This window comes from Tauraco erythrolophus, chromosome 28 (genome assembly GCF_009769465.1).
Source record: "Tauraco erythrolophus isolate bTauEry1 chromosome 28, bTauEry1.pri, whole genome shotgun sequence".
Lineage (NCBI taxonomy): Eukaryota > Metazoa > Chordata > Aves > Musophagiformes > Musophagidae > Tauraco > Tauraco erythrolophus.
This window is the reverse complement of record NC_141492.1, coordinates 5,015,012-5,035,394: the sequence shown is the minus strand read 5'-3', so window position 1 is coordinate 5,035,394 and position 20,383 is coordinate 5,015,012. Positions and strand designations below refer to the sequence as shown.

General features: G+C 49.3%; 1 protein-coding gene across 1 annotated transcript in view; it reads right to left on the bottom strand.

Moving 5' to 3' along the window:
* Window positions 1–20,114, bottom strand: part of GATAD2A (GATA zinc finger domain containing 2A) — a 49,806-nt gene extending 29,692 nt beyond the window's left edge. Inside the window, exons 1-2 of the mRNA XM_086627682.1 lie at window positions 20,047–20,114; window positions 2,416–2,490 (exon numbers count right to left, since the gene is read on the bottom strand). Coding sequence (XP_086483808.1) covers window positions 2,416–2,432 — 17 coding nt within the window. The 5' untranslated portion in view covers window positions 2,433–2,490; window positions 20,047–20,114. The remainder of the gene's footprint in view (window positions 1–2,415; window positions 2,491–20,046) is intronic.
* Window positions 20,115–20,383: the final 269 nt, after the last annotated feature.

Genomic DNA, 20,383 nt, shown 5'->3' with positions numbered 1-20,383 from the left:
CGCTACCAAGGCGATCTTAGAAAAACGCAAAAAAAAAAAAATATCTTTTTTTTTTTTCCTCCTAAATACCTTTTACTAGTGTTGCTATCCTTTACTCGCAGTATCCAGCCTAAAAAAAAAACAGAAAAAGCCCAACAAACCCTCGCTCCTCAGTCCTGCACAACGACACAGATTCCCCGGCTCGCTCCGCAAAGCGGTGCCAGCTTTTCGCACGCTCCGGGATCGTGATTCATAGCTGCAGTTTTCAGGAACAAACTGCACGGCTCAGGACGGAGTCGGTTCATTGTCACCCCGTGAGCAGAAGGAAATCAAAGTCATTTTGTCAAAAAGACACCAGCTCTTCTCAGAAGCACCAGGTCTGACCCCCACCTCGGCGAGAAAGGCTCTGCCTTTCTTCATGGGATGGATTCTCCAGGCGCATCGATCCTCCTGGATATTAACTAATCATTAAAAACTGTTTACCCGGTGTTTATTTTCACTCAAAAATAAAACCTTCCACTTAAAGGGCTACAACTTGATTTAAACTTTTATTTGATGGGAACAGATTTAAATATTAAGTAACGGCACCGTAGATTGTAATCAGATCCTCTCCCCTTCTTCCACCCCTCTCCCCATTTAATGCATGCCTCTTACTGGAGGAGGGATCTAGGTTGGTTCATTTATTTTAATGCAAGAGCAGCAAAATTAGCATCTTCAAATACTCAGTCACAACAACAATCAGCTTTTCCAGCACCACATGCTGTGAACATTATAATACAGGCGATTCCTTGTTTGTTTTTTTTTTTTTTCCACATTTTAAAAAACTTTAGAGAAGGGAGGCTCACTGTGCACACAGACCATCCAAACTGGCTTCAGCATCTCTCCTCTCCAAGAAGTGCCGTGCTCTGGATTCACGTTCAACCCAACATAAATTATTTAGTACAGCCTCAGCATGATCAGAGAGGGAACTAGTGTGAGGGGATACGAAGGGCAAAGTACCAAAAGAAAGATCTCAGCAACTAAGGAATTTTCTTATTTACCAATCAATACTCTAATTCCTTAAAAGAGAACTTTAAAATGATATTAATTTTCGGGTCCACTGCTTTGGGTTTAAGAGGTGTTTTCAGAGGGTACTGCTTACAGCCACTACACCAGGGATTTGTTTGACCTGAATTCTCCCCCAAGTTTTATGGATCTATTTTTGTCTAGAAACTACTGGGCAGGAAGTCTGCTAATGACTATGTCTGGGCTTTGTACCACCAAAAAAAAAAATAAAATCACGGAGGTTCCTCAGTGCAGGACAGCTGTTAAATACCAGTTTCGATTATGGTTCGAAATGCAGTGTTTGGACAACAAGTTGAGTTGGCAAAATAAGATAATATTTACACACACTGCTCTACGACTGCACAGAGCTGCTTTTCAGGTGTTTTATGGTGATAACTCACTGAACAAGAGAGCAGATTAAGAAATTTCCATGACTATCATCAAGTGTGACACTCTACTACTCTCACTGTCACCTCCACTCCTTCACCTCTGACTGGTGCCATTAAAAAAGATGTTTTTATGATTCCATTTAGCCTTTTGATCTCATGAAAGATGGCACTACTTAATAAGATTTGGCAACTTCTGTAATTAACAGGCCCCCAAAAATCAGTGGTTTGCACAGTGTTAGTTCTGAAGCGACTCTGGTAAAACACAGTACGTCAACTGAGTACATCTATAAGCAGAGACATCAAAACTGACAACAGGAAAATTGAGGATGAAAAGCAAAGACCAGAAATGCTTAACATTGATCATCAGAGCCCTGGCAGCACGTTTTGGAGGAAAAAAATAAAGGATAAATCCTTAAATTGGTATTTATAAAATGCTCCATTTGACAACACAGTGGCGAGCACCGTCACACACCGGATGGCTGATCGGGAGAGCTTTACCTCGCTGCGCTGCTGAGCGTCGCCAGAGCTACAAGATAAACGCAGAAATCTCATTTCCATGCACCATTTTTCTTCTGGGGGTCACACAAATGATCAAAACGTACAGAGAAAGTCTCGAGGGAGGGTTTTCTGCACACTTGCTTTTGCTTCTCCTGCTCAAGACCGACAATACCGTGCAGCTGTTGCGAATGCCCAGTTAAAAGGAAGTGAAACTTCTTTGTCCCTTAGTAAACTCGGGAGATTTACCTACTTCAGAGTGTGGAGTAAGTGCTGAGTGAAAGCCCATTAAGGCACAGGAACCCAGTTCTGATCCGAGTTTAATCTCAGAGCTCCTCTACAGCTCTTCCCTTGTCCTCCTGGACAAGGCAGGAGCTGAAGTGCAAAAGACCAGAAGACAATTCCACCGTCCCAGCCCACCTCCCCGTTTTCAGCACTGAACGGGGGGGAGAGGGGGGGGTCTGTGCAATATCAGCGCCTTGTCCTCCATCCCATTCACAACTCCTACCTGTCAGTGAAGTTCATGGGTTCCGGGTGGGATCCTGACCGGGCCGAGCGACTGGAAGTGACTGCAGCGAGGATCCTGCGGGAAGAGACACGCCAGTGAGTACGCTGCTGACGTGCCCACCACCCTCACCCAAAACACGCTCGCTGACGAAACAGCGTCCTTAAACACCAGTACCCATGTGACAGACGAGAAGTTGTAGATGCCCCATCCCTGGCAGTGTTCAAGGCCAGGTTGGATGAGGCTTTGGGCAACCTGGTGTAGGGGAAGGTGTCCCTGCCCATGGCAGGGGGGTTGGAACTGGATGATCTTTGAGGTCCCTTCCAACCCAAACCATTCCGTGATTCTATGATTCTAAGACTGCATCCTATTATTTTAAGGAAAGGAACTGCAAATCAGGCTTGTGTTTGAATGCTTTTGGATTAAAACCAAAAGCACATGCAAAAATATTTCAAAGTTACTGATTTTCTTACTCTGTATTTCTTTAGTCTTGGCTTCTTATGTTAACATTCTAGCAGGAAACCAACTGCTTCTCAGCATCTCTGGTTTGACCCAAACCCCTGCTGGAACCAGCATTCCCATTTCTAACTGAGTTTCCCTCGAGGAGGAAGAGACCTACAAGACCTGTGTTGGTCCTAACAGAGGGTACCACAGGAGTTTGCTCTGGGCAAGTGTTAAAGCAGTCACTGTGCCACCTCCCCATTCTACTTCTTGGACAAAACCAGTACGGGTCCATGTGTGCATGCAGGAGAACACCACTTGAAGACCATCTTCAGAAAGAAACTCATTGCTTTTAATTTGTCCAACACGCCAGCAGGCCCCTAGATGAGCATTTTAATAGTAACATGCAGCCAACAACGCAGTAGTTGTCCACTGTTACCTACAGGAAGGCAATAAGTGGCAGGAACACCAAGATGCAAATGAAGAGTCATCTTTGGATGTGACACCATGGTCACACGCATGATCGGTTCAGCAATTTAGTGACAATTTGGTATTTTCACTTCAAAGATATCAGAGCAAGTTTTAATGTCAAGCTGGACACACTGGTTAAACACAGTCGGAGTTTTTGGTGGGGTACCACCACCACCCACATGCCGTAACACGGATGAAGTCAGGTGTCCCCCTGTTCCTGGTACCACTTGAGACCACATCACTGTTCCCTGAAGAAACTTCCATGAAGCTGCACATGAAGCAGAGGAAAGAAGGGGGAAATGACTTCTTAGAGAAGTTTTGTCCTGCAGGGCAGGACAGAAAAATAATTCTGAAAGAACATGCTTGTGTTTATCTGCTTCTTACTCCACAAAAAGTTCTGCTGGCCGACGCTTGCTTACGCTTCACAAAAATCCTTTTATGAGCCTGTACATACAGCGCATGATACCCAAACCTTCCCTCTCTATGAAAACACCGAGGGAAGAAACCCACAGCCAGTGTACACTGGTCAGTTAGAAAAAACATCGACCAGTTTTGCTGTACTACTGGATGGGCAGTTACCTGCACCCGCGGCACGAGCCGTGCCAAACGCCCCTCACCACAGCCCGCTGTGACACAGTAAAACGCGGCACAAAACGAAATCAGCCACCAGCCAGAATTTCGGCAGCGCGGGGCTGCGCGCCCTGACACGGCGTCCGCTCCCGGGGCAGACGGCAGCGGCGCTGGGCTGTAGGTGGAGCACAGTAATTGATGCACACTGGCTGCCAAGACGACTCCTTGGAAGCTCGGCCTCTTATTTCTGCTAAGCCACCAAGAACTGAGTCATTTCCCTCCTCAAAAAGTTGCAGAGTTATTTTCTTTTGTCCGGAAGGCAGGACAACAGCTTGATGGCTTCTAGTCCTCCTCTATGGGTAGGGGAAAAGGGTTGTCAAGGGTCACTCCTCTGACACCCACCCAGGGAGCAAACTGTCCCCCTTTGACCAAACCCCAGCAAGCTCAGAGATCACCTTGTCCCAAAAGCTGGGAGATCGTGCCCAGTACATCTTCTCTGGTTTACTATTTTAAGTACCCCAAAAGGGTCCAACAGGTTAAACAAATTGCTACAAAAGTGCAGATAGAGAAACTTAATGAATGGATATGCAACTGCATTCTGGTCCCTGATTAGCTATCTAGAGGGCAAGTCTTGCTAATTATAGCTCATCCTATTAGTTCAATGCTTTTCTAATTAGAAGCCCATTGAAAACCATTGCAACAGCATCTTCAGGGCCTTCAACAGCGCTATAACACCTGACAGATACACCAGCACCTCCACGCTGCTCCTCACACGTCTGGCTTGGACATGAACACACGCTTCCAGCGCCGAGGAGAGCAAAAAGCAACAAACACACATGGCACACCGCGTGCCGGGTCGTGCCAAGCGCTACGGCACAGCGGCGGTAACCGGTAATCGCGACACCACTGCAGCGAGCAGGAAGCTGCAGGTTGTAACACTGCTGGGAGAAAAAAAAATCATTAATAGTAATAAAAAAAGAAGTTATTCTGCCTAGTAGAGATAACTGCTGAATGGGACCAGTAAGGGTGGCAGGAGGAGGGGAGGATGCTCCCTGCATCGGCTCTGCACCGGCTTGGCTCTGCTGGAGGACGGCACACGAGGCACCTCGGAGCCTGCGTTTGGCAAAGTTTTCCCTGACAAAGAGGAATAGGATTACGGGAACGGGCTCGGCAGCAACCTCGTGTCGGAGCGCTCCTGCCTTTTGAGGGAGATCAGCAGAAATCATTCCTCCCGACGCGCTCCAGACGCGGGAAGCCCAAGGACCCAGCCGTGTTTCCGAAGCTCTGGCCAGCCTCCATTTTTAATGAACTGTAGCATTAAACTCCCATAGTGCTCGTGTCATGGGACTAAAATAGTTTGCATCTTGCGAGGACACCAGGAGAGCAGTTTAACCGCTTCAGTGCCACGGCACGCCGGCAGTGCGGGACCGGGGCCACCTCTCCCGCTGACCCACATTCCGCACGTGGAAGTTTCCACTGAAACCCAACAGACCGCTGGCCAACAGCCGCCCGGGGAGGCTGCGGGTGCCACGGGCCCCAGATCCCGCTCTGGCTCCCGTGCTCCGTCCCTCCGTGGCCATCTCCATCCATGGCTCAGCCTTCTCCCGCGTCTCCAAGATGGGAAGTTGGTTTTCGCAGCGCACACCGCTAAGGAAAAAAGGTTAAAAAACTTCTGACGATATTTTGAAGGATCGATTTTTAAAGCATCTGTTCGGGGAGCCTCCTAGGAAGCAGGCAACTCAACAGTTAATATTCAGAAGTGAAACTCTGTGCAAGCAGCAGCTCTTCTGAGTTTTGACAGCACTTCAGCAGAAAAAGTCACTGCAGAAGGAGCAGGGCGAGCCGCAGGTACGGAGTCGTCCGCGGGCACTGACGGGGCTCTCCCAGCGCCAGTGGACACCGCTCACGGCCTGTCCTGTAGGTCCTGCCTCGGATCCGCCACCGTGCAAGGAAACCGAAGCCTTTAACACCCTATCACTGTGGTTCTTTCAAAGGTTTGATGTCTCATTTTGCAAGAATTGTGGCTCTCGTTCCCATACAGCAACTTTTAAAAACTGTAGCGAATGAAACGTTCAAGAAATTCGACGGGCACCGGACTGAACGGCATCTCGTGCAAACTCAACAGAAATCAGATCCATTTGCTCCGAGCCCACCTTGTCACTCATCAAGTTTTTTCCCCTCTATGAAACGATGCTGCAAGTTGTGGATCAGAATACCGGGGACCGCAGTTTTACCAATATTACTGAATCCCATCGCCACTACCCAGAAAAATTAGGATCCAGTAAAATTCAAGTCTCCAGGGTTTTAAAAACATTACATTTTCAGAATCAGACAGGCTATGGATTCTCTAAGAAGATTAAAGCATGGAAACTATGACACAGGTAGCAGAGTTTAGCAGTGCCGCTGTACATACCTCCTCAAACAACTGAGATAAGAAAACTTCTGTACTTTTTGGAAGGCTGAGTGACCTGGTCAGCAGAAAAACGGAGTCACATTTCAATTTAAATATTGACAGACAAGGGGGTAGCTTCTGTCCAGTGTGTTCAGGCTTCCATAAACATTTTTGAATACAGGGGTAAAGTCTTCAAAGTATTGCTCTAGGAGGAGAGCTCAAAGCTGTGCAAAGGTATCAAACGGGGTATTTGAAGCACCAAAATATCAGCTTTCAGCATTTTTGTACGCTCTGAACGTGCCGGTTCCTCCCCGTGCACATCTCAACAGAATTTAAGTTCTGTCCAATGGCTCTTCCTAACAGTCATGGTGCACGTGCCAGTACCGTGCGAGGAACCATCACAGAGTGGGAAATCACTTCGCTGGCTCTTACCAATGTGCCAATCCATTCTGCACCCGGCACACGCTGGTATTTCTCCAAATATTCAAGCGCTGCCTTTTAACTTCTGCGTGCCTGAAGGTTGGGGCGAAAGCTCCGAGCACCCCGCACAGCCACTCTGTGGTTTTAGCCTCTCTACAGCAAAGTGCCACCTCGCAGGAAGGGAAAAAAGCTCCTTTCAGACTCGTTAATACCACCACTACTCGTTATTGTGCACAAGTCGGGTCGCAAATAAAACCAGTTACAAATTAAGAGTCTCTCCCGCTCACTCCTGAATTCCTGCGCCAGAGATAAAACACACGGCTCCCCTCCCGGGCCATCGACAGCATTTGGAATTACACCCTCCGGATCAACGCGGGGCAGGGAAACCAGGGGCCGTAGTAACCCTTTAGATAAGCCGGTGCGTAGACGGGATCACGGGCTGCGCCAGCCGGCGCGGGCATCGCTCGAGACGGCAGCGGAAAGTCAGATGTAGAAAAAAAAAACTCCTTATGGCAACAGCTGTTCTTCGAGCACGTCACCCCAGCACACCCTTCTTTTGGAGAACGCTTATTTTCCAGCGTTTGTGCTCCCCTGGATACTAAGGGGATACACCAAGGGCTGGTAAATCATAGGGAAGTGCATGCAGGCCTTCAAGGAGAAACCCTGCCTTTCCCTCTGGATCCGGGAGAGCATGATCTGCTAATTCCACCAGCTGCAAAGTACTCCACGCAGATCTCGACGCCCATTTCACAGAACTAGAGCTCAGCTTTGCTCTGCCCTCTCGAATCCTGCCCCTCACCTACACCAGCTTGCAGGGAAACAGGAAACCTCGTAGTAGATTTTCCTCCAGAAAATCCAGGCTGAACCTTTTGAAAAAAAACCCACTGGTATAATCTAATCTTTTGCAATCAAAACGTACTGTTTTGAGACCAAAGTGCAAGTGCGTTTTGACTCCTCTCGTTCCTCAGTCTGGAACATCTCAGTGGTAATTGAATCACCAAGCTCCTTCCTCCCTCCTCAAACAAGTCCCACCATCTACCTGTGCTTTTACTGAGATCAGCCAGAATTCAGTCAAGTGTGGATACCTGGAAGATGCAAAGATAAAGAGGTTCCAATAACGCAGTTCAGAAAGAAAAACCAACACTACCTACAATTTTTTTTTTCCTTCCAGGAAGCTTGCTACTCAAGACCTTGTAAATCTGGCTGGCTGTAACCAAAGCCTGGAGCACCCAGTTACTGCTGTCCTGCTCAGCAGTCCCCAACGCTGGAGCGGCCACGGCAAAGGGAGCAGAGTTTACGGATGCTACGCGGAGACGTACCGAGATGCTTCTGTTTCATAAAAGTAAGAGCAATGTGTTATAAAATGAGAGGCAAAAGCTGATTATTTCTAGATAAAGTTACCCTTAGAGCAACCCTTTGGGTAGACCAGTTTTGTTTCACTTTGGTTTCGAGAGCTGTGTTCCCTTCTGCAGAAGCATCTGAGCAATGCCATGTTCTCACTCAGAGGAACAAAGAGGTAAGATAAGGATTTAGTAAATCCGCAAGTGAAATAGAAAGAAAATATTTTTCTCGTTAATTTTACAAGCAGTAGTTTAAACTGTGGAACAGGAGTTCAGTCAAAGGATGAAACTGCTGCTTGAGAGGTTGCATCGGAGCCAGGTCCAAACAGTTTTATACATCTGTTGCACATCGACCCAAGTTAATCTGGGTAATTACTATATGGGTAGACCTGACTCATTAAATCAAAATCTTTGCAAGAGGCTGACTCGCAGGAGCAGCACAAACACCCTGCACGTCAGAGACAGCAGCCACGCAGCAGACGTGAACAAAGCAGTGCCCCTTTCAAGAAGAGGAACTACAACATCTTCTGTTAAGCAGAAGGAGGGAACACCAAGGGGAGCTAAAAATATATCCAAGGGGTTTGGTTCTGGGGTTCTTTGTTCCATACCTAGAACAGATTGAACTATTTTCCAGCTACTCTGTATTTATGGCCAATTCCGTTGATCCTCACCCATGGCCAAGATCCACCGGACTCATGGGGTGAGCACGAAGGGCTCCCATCACCAAAATGTTGGCCATCCAGACCAGTGCAGACGAACAACGCCAGCTCGGTGACTTTGACCCTGCAGGACAGGCAGGCCGGACGCTTCCTTTGGGATGACCGAGCCTGTCCAGCCATGCTCCATCCTCCATCCCCACCGCGTCGCTGCGCCAAACTGGTTTTAATCCGAGTGCAATCTCACCGCCGAACGGCACCGCTCTCCGCGGACTGTTGTATAAACACGTTTTTCAGGAACGGGAGTGACTATCTTCTGTTTTCAGATGTAGAAGGTATTTTTGACAGAGGAAGGGGCTGTCGCTTTGCTGTGCAAAGAGGCAGCGTTCCGAAATGCGTCTGCAGAACTGTTTGGCAGAATATTAAACAGGGAAGGAGGGATGTGGGCACGAATTCATCACCTCTTTCACCCTGTGCCAAACAAACCCAAGGACAAAGACTGGAAAAGCTCTGGATCTCTCATAGGAGAGATTGAGACTAAAATGAGTGGCAACATTAAATTTTTTTTCTTTTTTTTTTTTTTTTTTAAAAAGGCAGGTGGCAAATTGTCATTTCTAGCTCTGGTGGAAAAATCTGTTCTACTTTCCTCATCGATTAAGATGTGCTTTTTGCATGCATCCTGTTTGCTCTGGAATGCCAGATTTCGGGCCTTGCTTTCATCTGCTCCTCTGCTGCAATAAGGCCTGGCCGTGCTCCGCGGGCAGCTCGTGCCCACCAAGTATCAATGGCTTTAATTGGGCAACCTGGCATCAGCTAAAATGTGATCACTTGATTCCTCCTGAATAATTTGGTTTGTGCCTACCTGGCTCCAGCATCAGCTACTGGAAACACAGCAGTAACCTTTTTTTTTTTTTTTTTTTTTTTTTTTTTTTTTAGGGGGGGAGCTCAAGATACCACCCTCCACTAATGACACGTTCTTAATCTCAGTTGTAGGAGCAGGTTAATAACCCATAAGCTAATAATTCCGTAGCAGCAATTTTAGTTTTCCCAACTGTATTATTTGAAAACCTAAACGAGGGTGTGTTGTAGAGAATGACACCATCCAGAAATCCAAATAGGGGAATGAAATGGCAGCTTGGCAGCGGCCCAGCGGCCACACCTATTTACAGGGGAAGCCGAGTGCCGCCACCAGCATTAATTAATTCAGAAGCCTCGGCACACAAACACGGCATCTCCCGCCGGAGATCAAAAGGGAGCATCACATGCCACGCTCACATGGGCACCAAGCGGGGCTGATGTTTAGCCCCCGGTCCTGCCATTAGAAAAGGAAATCAAAGTTGTCATCGTCCCCCGTGGGATGGAGGGGGATTTTTAATCCCGAGCCAGCCTAACTCCTGGTAACAAACCTGTAAGGGTCCCTCCACCCAAAACGAGCAGAAAGCAGATTCCTCAGATGAGCAAGACGGAATTGAGACTCTTGGTTACTTCACTGGCTTCATGTAGAGCAACATTTAACTTCCACTCAAACACGACGGTGTTTTGGGTCGAAAACAACCAGAGGTGTTACAATTACACCCAGCAACGTTTTGCAAAGGGGATCTGCTTGTCGACTTCACGTATCTAAACATCCTACGGGATCAGTAACATTAAAATAAGTCTTATTTAATTACTTCTATAGTCTTCATCAGCATAATTCTCAGGCACCTCACAGAAACAAGTTACCCATCAGGTCTGAACCCACAGGATTCACGAGCTTTTGTTCCCCGAGCCACTTCTATCACTTCAAAGTCCTGGCTGCTTGTTAAACCACCATCTTCAGGCTTAAAAACAGTTTTTGGTCCAGCAAAAGGAATTAATACTTCCCTTTCTGAATACCTTTGCTAAAGGAAGGAGAAAAAGCAGAGGAATCTTAAATACCTTCACCAGAATCTAATGGAAGAAAGAGTGCAGGTACCCAGTCTGGAGGTGGACAGAGCCTCCTGGATCCCAGCGCTCCTGCTGCGCAGAGGAGCGAGCCAGCACCATCACCGAGCTCGCAGCACTTAAAGATGGCAAGAAAAAAGTTTACCTTCTTCAGCATTTAAGAATTTTAGAGCTTTTCCCACCACAGAATACCGTACACGTGCTATATACCAGAGACACTATGCCTTCCACCTCATATTCCATCCCACTGATTCATTTCCCTTCTTTCTTGACTATTCCCAAACTTTCTCACAAACACTATTTCCAAAATGTATTAAAACCTGTCGATGTAACAATCAAAAAGTTTCCCTTGGCGATCCTCCTGCTCGATCCTGCCGTCGGAGCCCAGGGAGCAGTACCAGTCCCTACACATCAGCAATCTTTCAGGAATTGCAAGATATTAATTTAATGTCAGCCTTAACTGGACGGGCTACCTACTATCTTGGAGCACAACTTTAACAAAAATAACGAGTATTATGCATTTAATAGCCAACTCGGATGAGCCCTGAGCTGGGCTTCTGACAGTGAGGCAAGGACTATTTTTCAAGTTTTATGGAGAATGTCATCTCCTCGTGGGGATCGCTCCTCTCAGAAAAAGCTGCTTCTTGCATATCATCTGTTTTTCAGGAATAGGTACAGAAAAAGCCATTGCAAATGTCACCTTCCTTTCCCCCCCAACTACCAAAGAGAATTTGAATTTAAAAAAGGCCTGAGACATCAAACTCCTGCCATATTGATAGAGTTAGTCAAGGCACTAAAAGCACACTTCTCCCTGGGGAAGAAAGCAAACCTGGAACTCCATACTCAATGGCATCCTACAGACCACAACACCAGCACCGTGCCTGCGGCTGGCACGGACGTAATTTCGCTATTTTACAATGAAACCCAGAAAATTTTAGATTTATGTCAAGTATGAACCTCAACAGGTGGTTCAGGGTGTTTGTACACACCACAACGCTAAGGACACACACGTAACTGCAGTACCTAATTATGTTGGAGACGGGATTTTCTAAGATCCTATTAAATATGAATGCCTCCAGTTCACTTCCTCTAATTCTTGCAAGCATTTCACAGCTCGTGATCACATGGCTGTTTTGGCAAATGAACACAGTGGGCACAGCTAACGGGCTATGGCAAAGAAGTTGCTCCTACTTAATAGCAATAGGTAAATCAGCATTACCCTGAAACCTAATGATTCCATTTTCTAATTTGAGTACCTGGAAAGTCTTCAGTATTTGTAGCATTAAAAAAAAAAACCTAAGAGAAAAGCCACTACTGACCATCTTCAGCAATACTTCCCCTACGAAACAGTCACAAAAGTGACTTGGCTGCTGGGAGAAGGTTTGCCCTGTTTCAATGGCATCTCAGCACCAGTGCTGGGTCCCGTTTGGGGAATTAAAAAACTGTTTTAAGAAAACCTGCTGCTAACAATTGCCTCAGCCGCAGGGTAACTGTCTGGTGCACAGGAGATGCAGCTGCAGCAGCCAACAGTGGCAAGAGTCTCTCCATGTAGATCAAGTTAGGAAACAAGCCAACCAGCATCATGCAATTGGAAGTGTTCTACTGAATTTAAAAAAAAAATAAATTAAAAGCTGTGTTGAACGCCAGCTTGTACAGTCTTATACGTAGTAAAATCAGTTATTTGTACCCCAAAGTGGATGAGACAGGTCATGTCAAAAGCAATTTCAAGACTAACTGAAAACTCAATCAAGGCTTAATTTTTTTTTTTTCCCTATTGAAAAGCTACAAAACAAGCCTTTATTCCTTCAGCTCCAGCAATCTGGCACTTTAATGCAAAGACCCATCATAAACTCCTACTTATTTGGGATACTTAACAGAGAAGGAGGTGAAGAGAAAAAAAATATAATAAAAAAAATAGGCTGTCGTGGGCTCACCTCACTCTTACGTATCTATCACTGTGTTCATCTGGTGTCCCACCAAATATGACTGAAAAAAAGTAAACACCCTTTTGAGGCACCATCTCATATTTTTAATTGTTATTACCCACTTTTGTTGGAAGTTTGAGTAACAACACTTACTGCTAACGAATTAGTAATTCTGAGAAGAAGAGTTGGCAGAACCTCTTCCCGGCAGGTGAGGCAGAATATTTGTTTCCACACTCTCTACTCGAACTACCCAACACTACTCACACAGCCCAACAGTAATGAGTTATTTTCCCTTGGCAGGGTGCAAAAATAAGAAAACACCACACAGCTTCCCTCGCTACAAGGTGTTTTAGGAACTCCTTCAGGTAGCTGACTTTTAAAATATCCATTTACGTTCAGCTGAAGATACTGGAAGCTGGAGGAGGAATGGTGTTTACTTCATGTCAGGGCTTATCTCCTGCCTTGTGGGAGTGCTCTTTTATAGGCTTCATTTTTTTTTGTTCACATCCCTCCAGCTCCCATTCACGCCGCTGGAGCAAGGGCAACAAAAAGCACCAATTGCTATGGATGACTGGAAGCGCGGCGGAACTGCCTCCCGGCTCTCCATCCGCACGGCTCGGGCTGCCGGGGCCGGAGAGATCTAGGGATAACTTTTTAATTTCGTTTGATTCGTGTTTATACAGGAACAAGCCCAAGTCAGAAGGTGAGGCATAAGACACCAAAACCAGCAGACGAAGCGCTCGCACGCCGATCCCTTTCATGCCGCGGCGGAGTTCACTACAGGGCACCACAAATTAGCAGGGAAACTGCGTTCAAGTCATTAGTCACCTGGTAATTGTTAAAGGAATTGGAGACCAAGTCTTCTTCCAAACACGGCAGGAGTAAAGCCTTTCCGGCAGAGCTTTAATGCCAGATCACCTGGAACACCAAACCTGCCAACGTCTCCGAAGAGGCAAGTTGTGGCCAAACTGCCTCACCTGGAGGGGCACCCAAAAACAGTCCTGAAAACTCCTTTACTCTTGCAAAATACTCATCGGGTTTTGTTTGTTGTTCTTTTGGGAGAGAAAAGGGGGGACGGAGGGGAAAGAGAAGGAAAGGAAACACAGGAGAATGAGTAGAGGCTGAAATGCTTAACTCAGAGTGGAAAAAAAGGGTAAAAACGAAAATTTAATAAGAATGAACACAAACAGAACAGACCGAGATATACTCGGAGAGCTATTCTCTTTGATATCTAAACAGGCTTGAACTCCTGGAGCACTTTAAGACTCCCACCATTTTCATGGTACAGACCATTCCATACGTCCTGCTCACGTGAGCAGCGCCCGACCGAGCCGCAGACGACTCCGAAATGGGAGAGGGCCCCGCCAGGTCTGGGCCGGCGCATCGGTGTGTTCGGTGCACGAACCAGGAGCCGCAGAGAAGCCCCAAGGAATCCCAGCGATGTCCAAGGGCTCTCCAGGAAGGACAGTGGTGGGAGGACAAACAGCCTCCTGAAATCCAGCCTTCTTTAAAAGACAAAATAAACACGCCTGGTGATAAACTTCCGCACCTCTCGGTTAATGGAGTGCAGACTCGACTGCCACCCGGACAGACGTGCCCGTCGTAAGGGATACACAGAAAGAAATCCTGCGGAGCTCAAAACCTCACCTGACTTGTGCACATCGCCTACGAAGACACGAAGTCCCAAATTAATGATCGTGAGAGGCGGGGGCAAGCTCCCTGCCTGCCCTGGGCTGGGGGTTTGCCAACTCCCCTGCAGACACGTGATGCTCCTTCCCTGTATTTGTCTGGCCTTCAGTGTCTGTGCCTGGCTGTTAAATTTTACTCTCCCAGATCTTCCAAATGTTTGCATTCCCTAACACAACAAACTGGCATTGCAGAATATGAGGTAAACCTGACGACTCTTTTTTCTCCTCTTCTCAAGTCCTACTACCAGCAATTCTCGTTTGAAAACAAGAGGAGATGGGGTCAAATAATTGCAGAGATAAAAGCTGAAGATTAAAATAAAAGGAATTGTTGTTATAAGCCACACTTTGCATGCTTCCTTTGTAACACACGCTTCTACCCATTTTGCAGATGGGATAGCCAAGGCACGGAGAGGTTTAAGTGACCTGCACAATAAAACTTCTCCTCCAGTGAGGACAGAGAAGTAAAGGTGAAGGTGAGAACAAGTTACCACAGGACATTAGCTGGTCCCGTGCCGTGTAATTTCCAAAACCAAATAACAGGGATGAACACCTGGCACCTGCCTACCACCCCTCCGAGCTGCACTGGATCCCACAGCTCCGGCCAGACACTGACCCACTGCCGACCAGCACCATCCTGCGCTCGCTCCGCAACGCTGCACTGTGTCAAATCCTACTGGCAACAAAGACAAGGAGGAGAGAAAAGGGCATCACTACAGCTGGACATTGCAAAGGTTTTCCACTTTCTGCCTTATTTCAGTATGTTGAAACACCAACACATTCAAACATTTCTCCTTAAGAGTCAACACGTCAAAAGCAGGCAAAACTTTCTTGCTAAACCTTGATTTTGTCCCACTCAGCCCACGTGGCCTCATCAGATTATTTTTTTCCTCCAAATGCCCTCTTTACTCAAAGAGAGTGAGCTGCACTGACGCAACAAGGGCCACCACGCTGCTTTCCAGCCTCACTTGTACTAGAAAGAGAGGAGCATAGCGGACAACAGGTTAAAATGCCCCGGCACAAGGAAGAGGTGCTCTGTAATTAAGAGATGGGGAAGCTGCATGGGAGAATTCCTCCCTGCCCCGTGGTAGCCACAGTCTCCTGAGGTGATGCCGAACAGGTCACGCACACACACACATGCCAGCTGTTTACTGGTGCCCCACTGGAGAGTCCCGAGACCTGACGCACCAAGAAGCCCAGTACCAAAGAACACAATGGAAGGCGATGACAGTCGGAAACGCCGGCACCTTCAGCAGTCAGGGAAGGGGGTGGAAGAGGAGAAGGGCTGAACAGCAAAAAGCCAACATACGAAACTGCATATTAATAAACCCTGACCTCTGCTCTGTCCCTGTCCTGCAACGTTTGCTTCGGGCAACTCACTCTCCTTTTCACCACCTGGAAATGGACGTTTCATTCATCTGACAACGAAGTTCACTGCTGTACACAGGGCATTCAGGCTGAGCAGATAGAAAACATCACAAAGGAATTAACCTCAGAAATTCCTGGGGGTGCATAAGTAGTAAAGCAGGAACCACTAACTGAGTGAGGGTCAACATACACAACAGACTTCCAGTTCCCCAGGTGAAGGGACACCACAAACACAGAGACAAGGGGAGGAAGGCTAGAAAAGGCTCGGAGGGGGGGGGGGTGGGGAAAGAAAAGGATCTCAAGCAAGTCTTCAAACGAATCAATCATAATATGAATGCCTAAATAAGCACAATGTCTATATATAAGTGCCAAACTTTAGCCTGTAAGTTTGAAGGGCACAAATCTAAACCAAGCAGCACAGGGACAGCCTGATGAAAACCATGAGAACAGACTTTCAAAGAACACCACTGAGGCTGTCCTGGAGTCTCCCAAGTCCATCAGTGGCATGTTTGTCTCTTAACATGTCTCTAATGCCAGAAGAGGAGGAAAGAGAGCTCACACGCCGTCCCCCCCACCCCAATAACAAAATATGTTAACTACATTGCGCTTCACAGACCGGTCTCCAGACTGTGCTGCGATCCCTCGAACACGAACAGCATTACACAAAAGCAAACGTTGCTTCCCCAAGTCTAAAAATAAGTCTGCCATATTTTCAGATGCCACAATCTCCAGGAACATTTGGAGGGGAAAAAAAAACCAAAAAAAAAAAAACCAGAAAACAACATGCAGTTCTATGTTCCTTAGATTATTAATGAAAAAGATATAAGTTGGAAGTCGAGAAGTGTCTGGAACAGGGCTGCAATGCTGGTCATTCTAAGAGGAAGAATGAAGAACCTCCACATCACAGTTCACTTTTCCTTTTATTTTGTAACAAGAGCTCAGCAGGTGCTTCAATTGCAAAGGGGAACGCACACACCGCATGTTTGCTCTCCAACTTTTTTTGTTGCGACCTATTTGAGCAGTACCCATACTCAGGATAGAAACCCGCACAGGTACGTATCACTGTACGTATACAGTTCATCTGTGCCTTGTAAGTACAAAAAAAAAGTTCTGACACCCAAAGATGTGAAATTTCAAACGCCTGTGTACACGTAATGCCTACTATCAGCGAGTAACATCTAGATATGGCATCTAAGAGTTTGTGGTTCAAAACATGCTCAATGAAAACATCCTAAATTTAGTCAGCAAAGCAGCATTTTCCACTCAGAAATTACACGTAAAGTGAGTGCCCCATCCCAGCAGAAAACCTGAGCTCCACTGACCACTCACCAGTTCTGTCCATCCCAACTTCTTGTACCAGGTACTGCAACTTTCAGCTGGTTGGCGACTCGCCGGGGACTTCGCAACAGGGTCACCGTTCCGAGAGGCACCACTGAAAAGGTGAGCTGACCTCCAGCGTGGCCTCATCCCAGCTGAATGAATTTTAGACTTAATTTTGAAGTACTTCCAGCACCATCCGAAAGACATCAGGAGTTGGCTCCCGTTATTTCACCCCCAGCCTCTCTCCTGCTCCTTCCCCTCCCAAAAAGCAGCGCAGCAGCAGCGGCGCAGAAGAAGGTGGGAATGCTCATAGCCCGTACGGATGGGGAGCGCCAACGAAGTGCACACCCAGAACTAGAAGTGCAAGACCATAAGACAGTAAGCCCAGAGTTCCCCGCACAATTACAGTTCCTTTGATAGCAAAGGGATAACTCCAGTTCAAACCAGAGGCCATGCTCGGAGGTCCCCAGAAGGTCCAAACCTCGTCCCTGCGTACGTGTGCTGCCGCCTGGCCAAAAACACAACCCAAACCCTTCGTCTTGCCTGCCCTGAGCCTTGCAACATCACACAGCACACCAGCACTGCTGGAATCAACCATTTCAAACAGCTCCACGGATGACTCCCGGCCTGTAATTACTACAAAAAAGTCGTAAGGCAGCTATATTAAGTTACAGCATTAGCATACTGACACTGCATCATACGCCAACAGTGTTGCATCATCACCCACTGATGTAACCTCATGACTATGTAACGCTGTTAGGGATGGCATTAGCTACTCCTCTGAGGAAAGAGAAATACTTTCAGCTACCTCCATCCCACTCCACTGCTGGATACCACAGAGGTACAACTCTCCCCCAGTGAGGTTCAGCAAGGTGGGTTTTACTTCAAGCACAGAACTTGGTCATTTTCTCACTCACACCAAGTTCCAACAGAACACACTCACTCACATATTCGCTCTTTTTCCAAGTAAAAGCCAGAGGAGCATCAGCCTGCCACAATTTTACAGCCTCACCATCACAGGGCTGTCCCTGCTTTCCAAACTAGATAGTTGCGGGGAGAAAAGAAACAAACCAAACAGTTCCCAGCCCTGAAACCAGCATGTTTTGTGATCCTGTCCGAGATACTTCACCGCAGAGCCTCGCTGCCTCCAGGATATCACACCCCTTTTTCTGTCCAGAGCTTGGCAATCCAGATACACCGAAGGCTACGCCAGCTGCAAGTAACGGAGCGTGATGCCCAGCGATACACCGTTCCGTACGTGTCACAATCCCAGGGGCAGTGCCCTGCAGACGGTAGCTCTCCCCACCACGCACAGCGTGGTATCACCACCACATCCCAGCAGGAACTGTCCCAAGATCCAGTGAGACCAACTGTTTGCCACCAGAGCCGTGCCCTCAGAGCACACGTGCGCAGCAACACGAGGCCCAGAAGCCACCGCACCGTTCCCTCACACAAAACGCTTTCCACGTGCTGGACATCCCTTTATTTCTTACTTTCTTCTGCCGGCTCCTGCCTCTGGTTCCCTACCACCTCGTCCTCTCTGCTAACAGCTCCTGCTTCTTCCTCCCCACGCCTCCTTCCACTCGAGACGCCGGTCAATAGTTTGTCTGGAAGCAAGCAGGGTTTCGCTCTGCTCTCCTGCTGATGTATGGCAGCTTCCAGCCTACTGGCATGTCTCTTATTCCCAAAGGCCCCTCTTCGTTTCACTTCCTGTGTAACTGTCTCTACAAGCAGCTCCGCCACCTCTGCTTCCAGCTGCACTGACAGGCGGGCAAGCGAGAGAGAACCGTGAAAGTCAAACACCTGCAAAAGAAGCTGGGAAGGAGCATTAGGGCCACGCCTGGAAATCGGTGCTCCCAAACAGCGATGCATCCATCAGCTTAGGGACCTCCGTCCTGGGAAAGGGGGTTTTACCGCACAAGGTTCGAAAATGGGAGAGCTTTGGGCAGCCAGAGAAAAAGACAAGTGGAAGACAGAGAGAGAGTGTAAAATAAACATAGGAAAAAAGTAGGGAGATGCTCCAGAGAAGTCCGTGCATCCCGACCTACGGGCTTCCCAGGTGTGTCGTTGGGAAGCAGCAGCCGATGCCAGCTGCTTTCAGACACCGAGCCCCGCTCCTCCGCCAACAGAGCGGCAATTCCCGGATCCTCGGAGGCCGGACACGTGCGGGGCAGCGCCGCTTCCAGAGGACTATCCCGGCCGGGGCCAAACGGTGCCCGGCCCCTCCCGCGGGTGCCAGGAACGTGCAGTAATGGAGAAGCCGGGGCAGCGGGGGCAGGGCCCCCGGCGAGACCTTCACCCGACGCCGATAACCCCGTTACCGACACACCGCCCGGGGTAGGCGGCGGCTGCGCAGCCCGCGGGTGGCGGGGCGGGCGGGGGGCGCAGCCCGGTGCCCCGCGAGCCGCGGAAGGGCGGGCGGGGACTCTTATTGTGACACGGGCCGCAGCGCGGCCGCCAGCCGGGCCGGTGCCGGGGCTGCCCGGGGCGGGGGCTGCCCGGGGCGGCCGCTCGCCCCCGCGGGGCCGGTCCCGGTCCCGCCGCCTCCGCTCGGCGGCGCCGCCGTGCGCGGGGGGGCAGCGGCGACCGGGGCGCTCCCAGCCCCGCGCCCTCGCCGCCAGCCGGCCCAGGCGGCGACGGAGGAGGAGGAGGAGGAGGAAGAGGAAGCAGGCACGGCGGAAAGCCCGTAACAACTTTCCGAAACAAACGCCTCGCAGGCTGCCGTCCCAGCGCCGAACAAAAGCCGGCGGCGAGCCGGGGAGCTCGGACCCGGGCTCCGGGGGTGCGCCGCGCCGCCAAACTTTTCGGTTACCGGCGAGGATGCATCCCGGGAGCGCCGCTCCCCCTCTGCTACCCGCCGCAGGCAGCGGCACGAACTCCCTCCTTGGCAGGCGTTAATCAACCGGTCCGCCCCACGGCTGGAGCCAGGCGGCCGGACAGCAGGACTTTGCACTTTTCCCGGTTAGAGAGGGCTGCCCGCACGGCCGGGCTCTCCCGGAACTTCCCCGGGAGCGGACACGCATCCCCGGCGGCTGCCGCTCACAAATAACTCCTCCGCCGCCGCCTCTCCCTCCCTCCCCCAAGACAATAAACCCAACGAGAACTTTTAATCTGGGAACTCACACGCCGCGGCACCTCTTCGCCGGTCCCCGCGCATCCGGGCGCCAACGGTCCCGCTCCCCCTCTGCCGGTTCGCTTCTCCCACGCCTCGCCGCCCGCTTTTCCGCGCCGCCAGGGATCCCCCGGCTAATCCTCTCCGCCGCGGCTCCCCGTGCCAAATAATGCGCTTCTCACACATGGAGTCGCGGCGTCACTCGGCGGAGCATGCGCGCGGCGGCCCCCGAAACACAGGGCGGCCCGTCCTGCGCCGCGGCGGCGGCGGGGCTGGCGCGGCGCCGCGGGGACGGCGGCAGAGGCGGCGGCGGGGCCCGGCGCCGCTTCCGGGCGGTGGTGGAGCAGG